Source organism: Rousettus aegyptiacus, unplaced genomic scaffold (genome assembly GCF_014176215.1).
Source record: "Rousettus aegyptiacus isolate mRouAeg1 unplaced genomic scaffold, mRouAeg1.p scaffold_m13_p_10, whole genome shotgun sequence".
Taxonomy (NCBI): Eukaryota; Metazoa; Chordata; class Mammalia; order Chiroptera; family Pteropodidae; genus Rousettus; species Rousettus aegyptiacus.
This window is the reverse complement of record NW_023416285.1, coordinates 66,014,845-66,029,972: the sequence shown is the minus strand read 5'-3', so window position 1 is coordinate 66,029,972 and position 15,128 is coordinate 66,014,845. Positions and strand designations below refer to the sequence as shown.

The 15,128-nt window shown below is 37.0% G+C and overlaps 1 protein-coding gene across 1 annotated transcript; it reads right to left on the bottom strand.

The window, feature by feature from the left end:
* Positions 1-811: 811 nt before the first annotated feature.
* Positions 812-15,093, bottom strand: SGCB (sarcoglycan beta). Its single transcript, XM_016151159.2, has 6 exons — positions 14,964-15,093; positions 9,999-10,208; positions 6,293-6,478; positions 5,447-5,638; positions 4,990-5,121; positions 812-1,929 (listed from the first exon to the last, which is right to left on the bottom strand). The coding sequence occupies exons 1-6, from the start codon at positions 15,000-15,002 to the stop codon at positions 1,726-1,728; spliced, it is 963 nt and encodes a 320-aa protein (XP_016006645.1). The 5' UTR covers positions 15,003-15,093; the 3' UTR covers positions 812-1,725.
* Between the last annotated feature and the right edge of the window lie 35 nt (positions 15,094-15,128).

Here is a 15,128-nt window from a genome sequence, read left to right as displayed (position 1 = left end):
ACTATTCATAATCGCTAAAGCATCAAGTTCTTCTATCAGAGAGAACTGTAACAATATTGCATGCAAATTGTTTTTTGGATTGATTTTCTTATCCACACAGTTTAAAGTAGCCAAAACAGAATACTGTTATACTTGAATGCGGACTGGGGCCTATGATTTATCACCACTACCTACTTTATAGCAAACAACTTTGAAGTCTCTGCCCCTGATGTTGTGTACGTCTTAAAAATACCAGAGTTCCTCTCAAGTTAAATGTAAAATACTTTTAAAAACAAACTGACTCGAGGGTTGTAAATCATTGCAATGGGATGGAGATATTAGGAGTAGAGATCAAGTCTCATACCTCCTTAAAAATTACTTGTATTATCTCCTGAATAATTATCTTCTGCGGTTTAGTCTAGTGCTTCCCAGCTGTTTCCCAGGCATGACACACATTAAGAGTGGTATGTGTATGGTGCACACTAGTCAGCAGGACTTGCGTGGGGCCATGGCCTCCCTACTTCTTACTGTGTTGCCCTGAGGGCTGAGGGTATAAATATTCTGGCAAACTTTATTCCAATTCAGGTACTCCAATGTACCAGGGCCCATCAGTCAGGAAAGGAAACTGGGTTACCGATAGTCAGGCCAATTTGACCTCTCCATAGTATATTTTGGAATTGGCTTAGGATAGTTTAAAATCTAACAGGAATTGGCCACTTTCTTTTCGACATGAGATTGATTTTTTAACTAGAGTAAGCATAACTGCTTTGATTGTTATCTATAAGTTTGAATTAGTCGTCTAGAGTTTTAAATAATTAAAACTACAGTGCAGGTAGTGAAAAGAACATGATATTTGGAGGCAGGTACAGTGAGGTTTGTCTCACACCTAAATCTCAATCCCAACTCTGCTATTTTCTATGTAACATCAGGCAAGTTCCGTAATTTCTCTGATCCTCAGTTTCCTAATGGGTAAAACTAGGATAACAACACCTACTTTCAGAGTTCCGGTGAGAATTAGAGATATTACATATACAATGCTTAGGCTGTATAAGATGCTTAGTAAATGGCAGTTATTATCATTAGCTAAGAGTTAAAGCTGAGATGGTATTTTAATTTCTACCACATTGTGAACACTTAATATTTATCCATATTTAACAAATAAACATTGTATTCCAGAGTATTTTCTTCCTAGTGCAAAACTAAGGAACCATAGTTTCTTACCATCTCACATGTGAAGTTCTTTAATGACTTCACCTGCATATGAAAATATGGCTGAAAGTTAATGCACTAAAAATCTGTCTTTCTTCTTAGAAGCCAAAAGACAGAGCATGTAACACTTATTGACAGCATATCTTTTAAATATCTTAAGTGGGTCTATCCCCATTAGTTACCAAAAGCTTACTTAAAGTAAGTTTAAACAGTTACTTCAGCCCTTTATCCTTTAGAAAGGAATAGTGGAATTTTAAAAACACATTTTCAAGATTAATTTTGATTTTATTCCCTTCTGATAATTATTTTAGAGAACTGTAATTTGAAGATCAGTGCAACTTAATAAAATGTATTAGAATTTAGGCTCTCTGAGAACAGTTTAAATACGGAGATTATATATAATAGATACAGTAGCGCTCTGTAGATAAAACAATTACCAGGTATCACAAACTCTGTAAAAACATGATTTGCATGCATACTTAAAAAAAAAAAAAGTCAAGTCAAGATATAAACATACTGATGACCTCTCAGGTTCTTCTAATGAGTGTTTCCACAGGGGTTGTCTGTGATTTGGCAGCCCATGTTCTGGCCTGTTACTTGTACTTTGAAGAGAGTTCCGTCAGCACACATGCAAAGCTTGTAGCGCACCCAGTCGCCAGTACCAAACTGGTCTCCACTGGAGGAACTAGGCAGGCGAGTTGTGCTAACCATCACAGTTCCATTTAGGATGATGCTGTTTTCCTGTTAGGAGAATGAGAATATAATTTATTTACCTCCACAAACGGGGTTAGAACAAATTTAATGAACAAAATTTACTGAAATATTAAGAAGAAAAAAGGCAGTAAGAAAAAATCATGACCAAAACAACAAAGAAAACAAAATTAATGTCAAGATTCAACTAGTGACCTCTTAGTAGTAGTCCAAGTGTATACCAATACTTGTAACACAATTTATTTCTCAATCAGTTAAAATTACATCAAAATTCCCAAGCAGATAATAAAACTGATGTTGACAAAGTCTCAGATCATTTTCTTTTGTTACTTCCGAAGAGAGTTCTAACATAGTTCCTTGTTAATAAGGTTGATAAGTTTCTGATAATGAGAAGAAAACTCTTTTTTCTCCCAGAGGAAATTAATTTTAAATCTCAATGCTTTTGCAACACCTCAAATGAAGATTTGGACCACTCAATTTTGAAGACCAGACACTCAGAGGAAACTGCCTGGAGGTTCTCTTCTGTATCCCACTGTTCCAGGAACATTCTTATATTGTAGGCCTTTCCTTTTTAGGAATTCCTAAGCCTCTCTCTCTTCGTTCCTTTCCTTCTTTTCATTCATTCAACAAACAACTGTTAAATGTCTGCTATGTGTTAGATACTATTCTATGTGCTGGCAATAACAGCAGTCAACAAACAGGAAAATTCCAAGTTCTCATACTTGACATTTCAATGGGGAGAGGCAGACAATAAACACGCGAATGGGTAAACCAAACAGGACATCATTTGAGAAGAATAAGTCAAGAGAAGTAGAGAGAGAGTGACCAGGCAGGGGTTCTACTTTACAAAGGTGGTCAGGGAAGGCCTCTCTGTTAAGGCCACAGTCCAACAGAAACTGGATCATGTGAAGGAGTAAGCCATGTGGGTAACTGCGGAAGTACTCTAGGCAGAGAAAACAATACACACAAAGGCCCTAAGGTGAAGATATACCTGGTGCTCTAGAAACAAGCAGGAGGCCAGTGGAGCTAAAGCAGAAAGAGTGAAGGGATATACTGGTAGGAGATGAGTCAACAAAACAACTAGAGGCCAGAAATCTAAGGCCATGGAATAGCCTTATTCTGAATTAGCTGGAAAGCTATTTGAAGGGTTCTGAATAGGGAAGTGATATGATCTTCTAAAAGGATTACTCTGGCTGCTGTACAGAGAACTGACTCCAGGGTGAAAGAGGAAGTAGCGAACACTTAAGAGGCTGTTCTAACAGTGCAGGAAAAAATTATGATGGTTCACACTATGGTGATGGTGGTGGTGGTAGTGATGAAGATAGTAAAAAGTTGCCAGATTCTGTACATCCTTCTGAAGGCTTTACTCATGGATTGACTAATGGGTACCACTGAACTAGAAGGGAACCTTGAAATAAACACATGTTTGAGGAGGGAGGGAGGATATAAAGATTTTAGTTTTGCTGAGTTTGAGATACCTATTAGATATTAAATGGAGATGGTAAGAGGGCAGTTGGACATGTGAACTGTAGTTCAGAGGAGAGAATAAAACAAGAATTCCAAATTTGAGAATCATCGGCTTATAGAGAATATTTAAAGCAATGAGAGAAAGTTGGTTATGAAGTAATGCAAATGACTAATTGACTATGATGTGATAGTATAAGGAATAAATATAATTCTTAAGTGATGTTTTCCAATTTTGTTCCAATGCTGCCATCTCGTGGTCATTTCATTTTATTTTCTTTAAAGTGTTAAAGCATTTTTTAAAAACGGTCTGATAAAATTCTTTCTAATGATTAGCTAGCTATAAACTTAGGAACTAACTACTTATATTAACTGAATTACAAAGCTAATTATCTTTTCAATACTAGCTTCTTTTTCTTTAACTATGAAGAATCTGATATGTGTGTGGTGTATATTTCAAAGTATTTTAATATTTGTCATGTTAACAGCAGGTACAATTTTCAGGTGGAAAAAATAAAAGATGTAGGTAACTCGCTAATGGCTAGGTACACATTTATCATATCTATTGCTTCTTTGAGTTACCAGTAGAGACCAGCAGCCCCACTGTGCCCATTCTTCAACACTATACTCTTAAAGGAATGGCTTTGTATATGTAAAAAATACTCAGTACTGCTATTGAGTTTCTGGTAAGAATCACACTTTATGTTCATCTTTATTATTTAGAGATTGGAATATGTGCTTTATGGGGAAAAGTTGTTTAAGAAAGATAAAGAACTTTAATTTTTTTCCTAAGAACTATAAAATTAAATTTATAAAAAGGAAAGATTGATTTTTAAGTCCTTAAGTTCTCTTCTGTCATTTAATGCTTGGTAAAACAAATTTAATTAGCTTTAGTTAAGTAGCATACAGCAGGTGTCCAAAGACATTCTGAATAAATATGCTTTGACCAGAATTGTGAGTAGGTGAAGTGTTTTTGGACTTATGGCTCCCATATATAAATTTGTTACATATTAAAGTTCAGATATAATCTGTGAAGTACAAAGAAAATCTCACTTTTCAACAGCTATAATAAAAGCAAAACCTTTTTCCTTTATTTTAAAATAGATGTATACGTAAAAATACATTTTATATATTTGCTAGCTGATTGTGACATCACTGGATATAAAATCCAAGAAGAGATATGAAAAATCTGTAACTTAAACAAAAAAAAAAAAGCCTGTCAACTTCATGAAATGGATACTTAATCTTCCAGAATTCTCTTTTGGAAGTCTTCTTTTTCCTTTTTAAAATAATGGAGGTATCATGTAAAAAAAATTTTTTTTAGACAATAACAAGCAAGTAGAAATGAAATTAAAATCATCTGTTATCCTGCTACCCATAGTTAATCATTGTTGACATCTGGTATACTCTTCCAGGTTTTTATAAACATAGCTATGTCCTGAAAAATAAAAATGAGATATTTCGCAAATTGTTTTACAACTTTCTTTCACTTCACAATCCATTTTGGACATCATCCCACATCAAAAATACACAATTACCATTTTTAATAATTGCATACTATTCCGCATACAGACTTATGTACCCAAGAATCTAATAATTCTCTTTAACTCTTAAAAAAATACTCACTGCTTTTAACTCCATATTACCACCCATGTGAAATTCAATGGTTTTGCCCATAATGAACACTCCTTCATTTCCACGCACTATAGCACGCCCATCAACTTTTATATTTAAATCACTAGTAGCATTGCTGGTAATCTGAAAATTCCAAAAAAAAAAAAAAAAAGTAGTAAAACGAGTTTCAAAATTAAAATGAGAATTATTATCAGAGATAGAGGAGTAGGAGTTTCAACTATTAAATATGAAAGGCAAGTGTTTTCATTCACAGTTTACAGATGTTGAGATAAAGAGAGACAACTTGATAATGATCACATGAGCTAGTTAATAACACGTCTAGAACGAATCCTTTCCACTGTTCTGAAATTTACTTCATACCAATATCCAACAGTAAAACTTCCCTCCCACTTTGTAACTTTAGACAATAATTCTCTTCCATTAATAAAGCAAAGAAATTAAATCATACCCTTTCAGTAGAGGCTTTTTGAACATTCAAAGTATTCACTCCACTTGGTAAATGAAACTCATGAGTTTCATAGTCTGTGCTGAACAGGATATTTTGAGTCCTTGGGTCGAAAAACTGCATACCAATATCACTTGTAATAGAAGTTTTGTTCTTTTCTACACTGAGCTTTGTTGTCCCTTGCTGAAAAACAATCTTCAGAAATATACTTATCATGAATATGTTTTTGAAGAAGACTGCATCCAAAATTCATCAAGAACATTATAAAAACACTTTATAATAAAAGACTAACTTAAAATAATTTTAACCATATCTGTCTGTCCTTCTCTACTCACTTAAGAGAAGAGTTCTTTAAATGAGGGCTTATATTTATTTGCTTCTACTGTTCTGCACGAATATATGGGTCACAGGGCATGCAGACTGAGACTGAAAATGGGCAGGGGAGGTAAGGATACCTCCCTGAAGTTCTATACAGTTAAAAACCCATGTTACAGCAGACAAATGGCATGCGCTGCCACTGACTAGATTAGTATATTCTCTTCTAGACTTCCGGAAATTAGAGGGTATTCTAATCTGGGAAGGTGCTATTTTTAATGGTTTCCTCATATGGAGAAGAAAAGGGTAAATTATTTATTCTTATAGTAATTATACCTCTTACAGAAAGTGCTACCATGGAACAAAATCTAGAATATTAAGAAAGTATCTAATATTAATAAATTCTAAGACCAAGAATATTATTAAATATACTTATAACTTTTCTCTAAAGGAAAATATCCATTTCCAATAATCAACTCTACGTTTTTACAAAGAATTTTTCTTTAATATCCCTCAGTTACTGTGGTAACTTACAGGCTGGTTGTTGCCAATGATGACCAAATTTTCATTTCGCCTTCCTCCTACTGTGCTCTTATAAAGCGGATGTATAACTCCCATGTCAGATACTTGTTTAAACCGAAGCAGACCACTTTCGTGAAACTCCATGCTGTCACAGCCATTTGGTCCAATGCGAATCACAGCCCAGATAACAAGTGTTATCTAAAAAGGAAAACAAATACAGTATTAATAGGTAGCATATACTGCATACATTTTTTAAAGCATTTCATTTTATTATTAGTTTCAAGTATACAGTACATTGGTTAGACATTTATATAGTTTATGAAACAATGCCTGATTATCATCCACCTGGCTCTACACATAGCCATTACAGTACTGCTGACTACATATCTTAATTAGGTAGCATGCATTTAACATAATTGGAAAACAAAAAGAAAAGATAATTGCCAAAGGATTATATTTCTAAACTGTTTTATCAGGGAGATGAACATATCAGTTGGTTTTCCACTTATAAACAAACCAATTTTATTTTTATCAAGGTATTAAATGCAAATAGCTAAAAGGTCTTTAATAAAAAAAAAAAAAAGCAGTTTTTTATTCTATCTGCCCCTTCTATATTTCATCCAACGACACTTTCAACAATTTTTGCTATTTTGTTTAGAATTATCTCCATATTTCTAAATTATATGTGTATATCATTTCTCTATTCATCAATTTCAAGTTTTATCTATTAATTTCCTATTTTAGCAGATGAGAACTTTAGCTCATTTATATTTCTTCTCCCCCAACTGCAATCTCAAGTTTTGGTTAAATCCATGCTCAGTATTTTCAGTATTAGAACCACGTAAATATTATTCACTGCTAAGCCAAATACTGTAGTGTGATGGCAGTTCCTTTCTTGTACTTTGTGGCTCTCAGTTGAATATTTGTCTTTCACTTGCTTAGTTTCTTTTGAAAATCTAAATTTTTTCAAACCCTCCAACATTTCTGTCAAATGTCTCTCAATAAAATGTTGTAGAAGTCTAACCCCTCAGATAATTTATAAATCCTATTTTTCTCTCCCAGGAAACCTTTCTGGAACCCATATCATCTTGCTCCAGTCTGGGCTGCTACCCTTTGGTTCTGCTGTGCAGCTCAAAGCATGGACTTTTCCTGCACTTTCACACTAGAACTTCTTTTTGTCTTTTTCCTGCTTTTCCCTCTAGAAACCCAGTTTCCTGTATCCTTGTCTTCAACTTTCTTGGTTAATATCTTTTGGTAGTGCATATCCTCCATTGGCTTCCTTAGAAAGAATGTATATGAAGTGAGTGTGCATGGCTAAAAAATGTCTTTATAATCCCTCACATCTGACTGATAGTGTAGCTTGATACAGGTTTCTAGATTTGAAATTGTTTTCTCTATGAATTTTGAAGGGCCTTGCTTTCTTGATTCTAGTTTCCAGTATTGCTTTTGAGAATTCCAATGCCACTCTGATTTTGTATTCTTTATACACAAACTGCTTCTTTTTCCTCTGGAAGATTTTAGGATCTTCTCTTTATTTCTGGTTTTCTTAAATTTCACAGTAATGGTCTTGGTATGAGTCTATTCTATGCATTCTGCTGGATCCAAAATGGTAATTTTCAATCCATTCCAGGAATTTATTTATTTATTTGATAACTTTCTCCTCAGTGTGTTCCCTCTTCTCTTTCTGAAACTACTGTTAACAGAATGTTACATTTCCTGGATTGAGTCTTTAATTTTATTGAACGTTCTGGAAGAGTCCCTTTTCTTTATCTTCCTTCCAATATCCATCTTATTTTATCTTATCTTATTTTTATCGCCTGTCATCTATCTATTTCTATCAGTTGTTCCTTATTAATTGCTCTTTTTTAATGGTATGTTGCCCTTGTTTCATGGGTGCAATATCTTTTTATTTCTCCGAAGATATTGATTTTAGTTAGTTTTTTTTTTTTTTTTTTAAGTTTTCTGTTATTCATTGCATTTTCTCCAGCTCTCTGAATTCCTACTTTCCCCATGGTTTGGATGTTTTTGCTCTCTATCATAATTTTTTAATTCCTGGAGTTTTCAAAAAAAAAAATATACTGATCCCTGGAAGTTTAGTGTTCATATTTAACGAAGAGGTCGCAAAAAGTACTCTGTGTGGGGTGAGGCTTGTGACTAACAGGCTTTACAGGAGGAAGATCATGTGGCTTTTTTACTAGAACCTGCCAAATGTCAATATCTTCAGGTCTTTTCTCTAGGTGCTTCATTTTCTCTAGAAAGGGGCATTTTATATTTTGCTCATGTTATCGCTTGCCTGGGGTGTCAGGGAGCTGGAGGTAGAGGAGGAAGATAAGAAAGGCTGGGAAGGGAGCTTTAGTTCTCAGGATTCTGACTTCCCAGCTTTCAATATGGAAACCCATCCCTACCCTCTGTGCAATGTCCCAGGCAGAAAGAATCCTCTCTGGTTCAGTGCATTTTTGTGTGGGGTTAGGAGAAGTGGTTGCCTCACTGCTGGATGGAAGGCAGAGGAAGACCTGGGATCTCATTTGTCCTTCCACAGATTTTTCAACCAAACTCTGTTTTCAGTTCCTGCCTCACTCCTGCTTTTCAGGGCATTTATACTTTCAATTCCTGAAGCTTTTAAGGATTTTGCAAAGCACATTTGCCAACACACCCTGCAACACTCTCCCCAACATACACAGCAGTTTGTCTTCTCTGATAAATTATTTGCCATTCCTCCTCTGATTTTTTTTTGTCTTCATATATTATGGTTTAGGATTTCAGTTAACTCCCACTTTCTTTCAAGACATTTGTTTCTTGACATTTTCACTTTGGGATGAGCTTTTCAGAGAGCAAGGGGATGAGAATAATCTTTATTCTGCCATCTTAATCAAAAGCTTTCAATAAAATAAATTTACAAAATAAATTCAAAATATGTGCTCCTAGTAAAGCTATTTAAAGTAGCAGCTCTTTTCAATCTAAGTAAAGAATTAGACACAAATGTTTTAGATATACATAAAATACAAAGGACTGGCTCAAGAGTATTACAAGTCAAAAATAAAGTAAATGGAATCACTTTAGAACTGCCAAAGTCCACATTCATGATCAGTGGTAGATGCACCAATAATCACACTCTGAAAATATCTATCCACACACATGCCAGAGGGTTTCAAATTTAACCCTCAGATAGTTACAATCTTGGATTAAAAGTCTTCTTCATTAAAAAAGCAAATATCTTTGGAAAAGGCAACATGCCAGGTCCTCAGCACCTTAGTGTAAACCAGTCTACCAGATCCATTCATTTTCTGACAACAGAGGCTTAAAAATATAAAATATAATATTCTTCTGCCATCCATGGGTTTACGATTTTAAAATCTAGCCGATAAGACAAGACTAAATGCGGAAAGAGTTCAATGAAAACAGAAAGGATAATATTTTTTAGGAAAGGTGAAGACAACAAAATAATCTAGGCAAAGGATCAACTCTCTTCTGTTGAGTTGATCAAACCCTTTTAAAAGAATCCATGAACATTTTTTTCTACATAATACATGGCAATTTTAGCATACTAGGTTTTTTTATACATATTCACTTAAACACAATAAGAGATAAAACGTGTAGAAAAGCAGAAAGTAAGAGGGTCCCAAAAGAAATTATAGAAACAAAGTCTATGATTTCACTGAAAAACAGATGAAAAATTCCCCATGGTTATTAAAAAGAATATTCTGTACTAAATACTCACAATTAAGTTGATGACAGCCAGGATAAACAAGAGGATAATCACGCAGATGGCTAAATTGCCCTTTCTCCCTCTCAAGCCCGTTTTATGGAGGCGATCTTCATCAATTGGAATATATCCGGCTTTAAAGTTGCTATTGTGCTCTTTATTGACATTTCTTCTCTCGACAGCCTTCTCACGCATGGACTTCTTTACAGGACCATTAGAACTTTGCTAAAACACAGTATAACACATGGGAACCGCTATATCCTCTCTTTTTGATGCATTTATTTATTCAGTGCATCGCATATTTATAATCAAAGAAAGCTGAATTGGTTAGTAATATATTTCCATTAATATTCAGTTCACACAGAGTTGCAGGCTCTAAGTAAGGACATTACTGTGCTTAGAGGGGTAGCAGAGAAGAATTTTCAGTGTGTAAACATACTCGATACACATTTCTACTCTCAGCTGTGAAGAGTCCCATTTCAGTAAAGCGTACACTTAGCCCATTTGGGGGAAGAGTTGACAAGATTACAGTGTGTAATCTTGTTTTTATTAATGACTTATAATAATTTGTTTAATCATATATATTCATTTATATGAAAAGTACTTGGAAAGGGTGACACACTTTGTTATTCATCACTCCAATTGGCTAAAGCTAACATTATTCTAGACCAGCAGTTTTCAAAGTATGGGCTAGGGATCCCTGGAGGGATACCCTGAAGCCTCTCTGGGGTCTGGAGGGTGAAAATTATATTCAAAATAACACTAAGATGTTATTTTCCTTTGTTACTCTCCTCTCATGCATGTACAGTGGAGTGTCTAGAGGCTACATGACTATAAGTGATGATATTGCTCTAATAGCTAATGGAATGTGTGTTTATATATTCCTGTGTTTAAAAATTTCTCAGTTTTAATTTCTAATATGGTAAATATCATAACATACCTCATATACACAAAAGCTCTTTGGGATCCTCACTAATTTAAGAGTATAAAGAGAACCTGAGACCGAAAAGTTTGAGTACCTCTAACTTAGATTATGGTTGAATGACGTCGTAGGTAATAACCTGGTATATTATGAACGCAAAAGGAATGGGTAGAAACAGATACTATCCAATTTACATGTTTTTTGAGAAAATTCATTTATTAAAAAGGTATTTATTAAGCACGTAAATAGGAATACAAAAGAAATACAGGATCCTTATCCTCTAAATATTAAAAATGTGACCTGAGTACATGAAATAATTAGCAATGCAATATAGGATTCTATATGTTCAGGGGCCAAAATCAATAGCCTAGACAATACATGCTGTGGAAATCAGGGTGAGGAAAGACAGGATGACCTACATATGTTGCATTTGAACTAAATGAGAAATAAACACATTCTTCAAAGTCAATGGGAAGGACTATCAGGAGATACAGATTTGAGAGTCCTTAGCCTCGAGGTAAGTTAAATTTATGAGGCCATGTCAGTTTACTGTGAAAACAGTATAGAGGGAAGAGCCAAGGATGTAGTCTTGGGAAACTTTACATGTGCAGGAACAGTGGAAAATGAGAAATACAATAAACAGTAAGAAAATCAAGGATGTGCACTAATGCTGAATTTGATTTGTCAGGAACTGCCTCCATAAGATGAACTCTAAGCATCAAATTCCTAAGTAGGAATTAGTCCCGAAATGATGCCAGCATGTATACATGTATTTTTGAATCCAGAAGGAGAAAAAAGGAAAGAGAGAAAACTGTAGCTAAAGAATTATGTACCGTCAGAGGAAAACTGTGCCCCTTTTGTTGTTGTTAGTACTTCCTCCCACTCCCAATTTGGGGGAGGACTTATATGTTTGATGGCAGAGGGAAAGATGCCAAGAGAGGCAAAGTCCAAAGATCTCAAAGTAGGGAAGGATAATGTGAGAAACGATATCCTTCAGGAGGCAGGAAAGTGATACTGAGTACAGGAGAAAGACCAATCTGAAAGAGTGGGCTCTCATTTCCTTGAAATGGTTCACACCAATGAGGGAGAAGATTCTTCTTTTTCCTAGGAATGTTAAAGGCAAGGTCATCTGCCAAGAAAGGGAGGACAGGGCTACTGGGGTCTTATGATGGCAAAGAGAGCAAGCTGGTTGAGGGCTTATGAAAAGAGTCAGGAATAATCATTGTGAATAATGTGTCAGATAAAAATTTTAAAATTCCACGAAGCAGTAAAGAAGGCTCTGTAGAGAGAATTTAATGTACTTAACAGATTTTTATCACAAATCGGGCCGGTGAATACAGTTGTGTAGGTTGTATATCTGCATGAAGTGCAACATCTATGAAGATGCATCGACACCGCAGGCATTTTAGAGCTCAACATGCATTTTGGTAGTTTTTCCCAGAAGGCAGTAAATACCTTAAGGGAGGTGTGCCTTTTTCTACTTTTCACAGACACTTGTGAGAGTGCTGATAGATGGTCAATTTAAGTCTTAGCCAGAATTTGAAACTAGGTCTACAGAAAAGATAGGGCAAAATTTATTCCTCTTGAGATACATTCTTTACTCTTCCCTGCCAATTCATGTACATTATTATATTCATTTAATGCATTTAACATTTATTGAAGAGTTACTATATGCCACATGCTCAGACTACTAAAATGAGCAAGACATAGCACCTACCCTCAATGAACTTACTTAGAGGCAAATAGGGTAGACAGACGAGGTCACTAACAATTGCAGTTTAACATGGCAAGTGCTGTAGTGGAGCAATGCACATGATACTGAAAGGGTACACAAGAGGAATGCAACTCTACCTGGCGAGCAGGGGGCGAAGGTTTTTTTTAAAAAAGCTGAGGTTTCAGTTGAATCTTGAAGGATAAACAGGAGTTAGCCAGGCAAAAGTACAGAGAAAGGTATTCTAGAAAGAGGGAACAACATGGAAAATTTGGGTGCAGGTCATTTCTGAACGAACTAATTTTGGTAGCTTTATGTGGAGAGTAAAGAGGGACATATATAAAAAATGTATATATGCATTTACAGGAAATATACACAGGCATGTATAGGAAATAGGCAAAAACTGAGATGAGAGATGTGGTTAGGGGCCAGTAAATGAATGGACATAAGTACCATGTCAAGAATGACGGACTTTATCCTGAAGGTGATGGGGAACTACTGAAGATTTAAAATAGGTTAGTGATACAATGGAATTTGAATTATGCCAAAATCAAACCAAAAAGAGATGAACTGGAATAGAAGTTTAGAGATGGAGATATCAACAGCAGGTTTCTCTAGAAGTCCAAATGAGGGCTTGACTGAACTTTGGCACTAGAGATGAAGATTGCGGAGCAGAGTTATGAGGTAGAACTGACAAGACCTGGTGACTGACTGATGTGAGTATGTCACAGAGGGATCTATAATGACTCTCAAGTAGAACCTGCTACATAATTTGTGGAATCCAGAGCGAAAAGAGGATGTGGGTTTCTCTGTCCAAATATCAAGCCTGGGACAGCACAGCATTAAACCAAATGGGGGTCCCTTCTGAGCACCCCTAAACTGGCCTAGCTCCCAAATTTCTAGCTAGGTCAACCAGGTGCATGGAGAGTTGTAGCCTTTTTAATGGTAAACATGATGCAATCCAGTTTTAAACACTTTTGAGTTAGAGGTGCCTGTGGGAAATTCTAAGGCAGGGCTGAAGACATAAATGTTTGACTTTGAAGTGGAGATGGAGGGATGGATTACATTGCCCAGTTTGTGTGAAGCAAGAATGTAACCTCAGCAGAACCTCGAGAACATCAAAAGGTGATGTAGATTAGAAAAGAACTGTCTAAAACAGAAGCTGATAAATTAGGAAGGAAAGCAGGGAAGCCAAGGAAAAATCATAACCTCAACAACTCCAAGCTTTGTCTCCTTTCACTTTCACTCATTCCTATTTTGTTTTGTTTCATTTTATTTTACTGTTACAACTTGTAGTTGCCTATTGTCTTTAGCTGATTATTCTGCATTTATTAGGCAGTTGGATTTTAAACTCTTTGAAGGCAGATTTCATGTCTTCTATATTTCATGTCCCTTAGAATGATTCTTCCAGTGATATACATCTAATTGGTCTCTAAAAGCAGTTAATTATCCAAGGAAATTTTTCCGGGGGGTGGGGGAGGGGGAGATTTTCTGCAAACAGAATGTTAGCTACTTGACTAGTATTTATTTTTTAAATAATATTGAAGAATGTGATTTTTTTCAAAAGAAACTACCACATTATAGTTTTTTTTTAAGGGGGAATAACAGTTAAAAGAAAAAAGTGACAATGAAAATTATTTTTATTATCGCATACTACCCTAGTAACTATGGACATGTATATGTATATTTAAACACACATATTCAAGTACATGTATAACATATGTATAGCCTGCATTGGGGGGGGGGGAAGCCTTTTAAACAATTCTAAGTTACAAGTTTACAATGAAGATCAGGTTTTACTTGATAAAGTATTTTTAAAAACTATTTTAGACCAATCAGGAGACAGTTTTCTACCGGAGACTAACTCTCCAAAAACCAAAGCGGGAGGAGAAATCTGGATGTCTGCGTATCCGTACCCGGTATGACACGAACGAGAAGCGGCCGCGAGCTGACACCCAGGCAACAGCTGTTCCTTGGCTGCTGTCCCGGGAGCCTCGCGGCTCCAGGCTGAGGTTATTTTTACCCGCGTCTACGCGGGCCACTGAGTGTGGCACGTCCTGGCGTGGGCTCCGGGCTGCCACGGGCGCCTCCGGCCTCTCAGAACAGCGACCGCTCCTCCTCCTCCCGGCCGAGGGACGGCGGGGCCAGGCCGGGGACCCGGCTCGCTCCTCCGCCGCAGCCGCGCAGCCCCGGCCTCTGCTAGCATCAGGGCGGCGGACAGCTCCTCTCGCCGCGCCCCGCCCCGTCCCGCGGAGCCCGGCCCCCGCCGGCCCGCCCAGCCGCCGCCGCACCAGCAGAGCCCCAGCGCCCCTGCCCCTCCAGCCCCGCCGCGGCGGGGCTCACAGACCTGCTCGGCCGCCGCCGCCGCCGCCGCCGCAGCCGCCATCTTCCCACGGCCGCCGCACCCCGAGCGCCTGCGCCTGCGCCCTGGAGGCGCGGCGGGAGGGGGACTCGGCCCGCGCACCCCGACGGTCCCCGCGGGGCTGCAGGCGCGCGCCGCGCCGCCCCGGCG

What these genes read in the sequence shown, in the direction of transcription:
- SGCB (XM_016151159.2), bottom strand. Translation starts at nt 15,002, where the DNA reads ATGGCGGCTGCGGCGGCGGCGGCGGCGGCGGCCGAGCAG. An exon ending in CGGCGGCGGCGGCCGAGCAG is followed by an intron (nt 10,209 to 14,963) that starts GTCTGTGAGCCC and finishes ACTGTGTTTTAG; the next exon opens with CAAAGTTCTAATGGTCCTGT. An exon ending in TCATTGGCAACAACCAGCCT is followed by an intron (nt 5,639 to 6,292) that starts GTAAGTTACCAC and finishes ATATTTCTGAAG; the next exon opens with ATTGTTTTTCAGCAAGGGAC.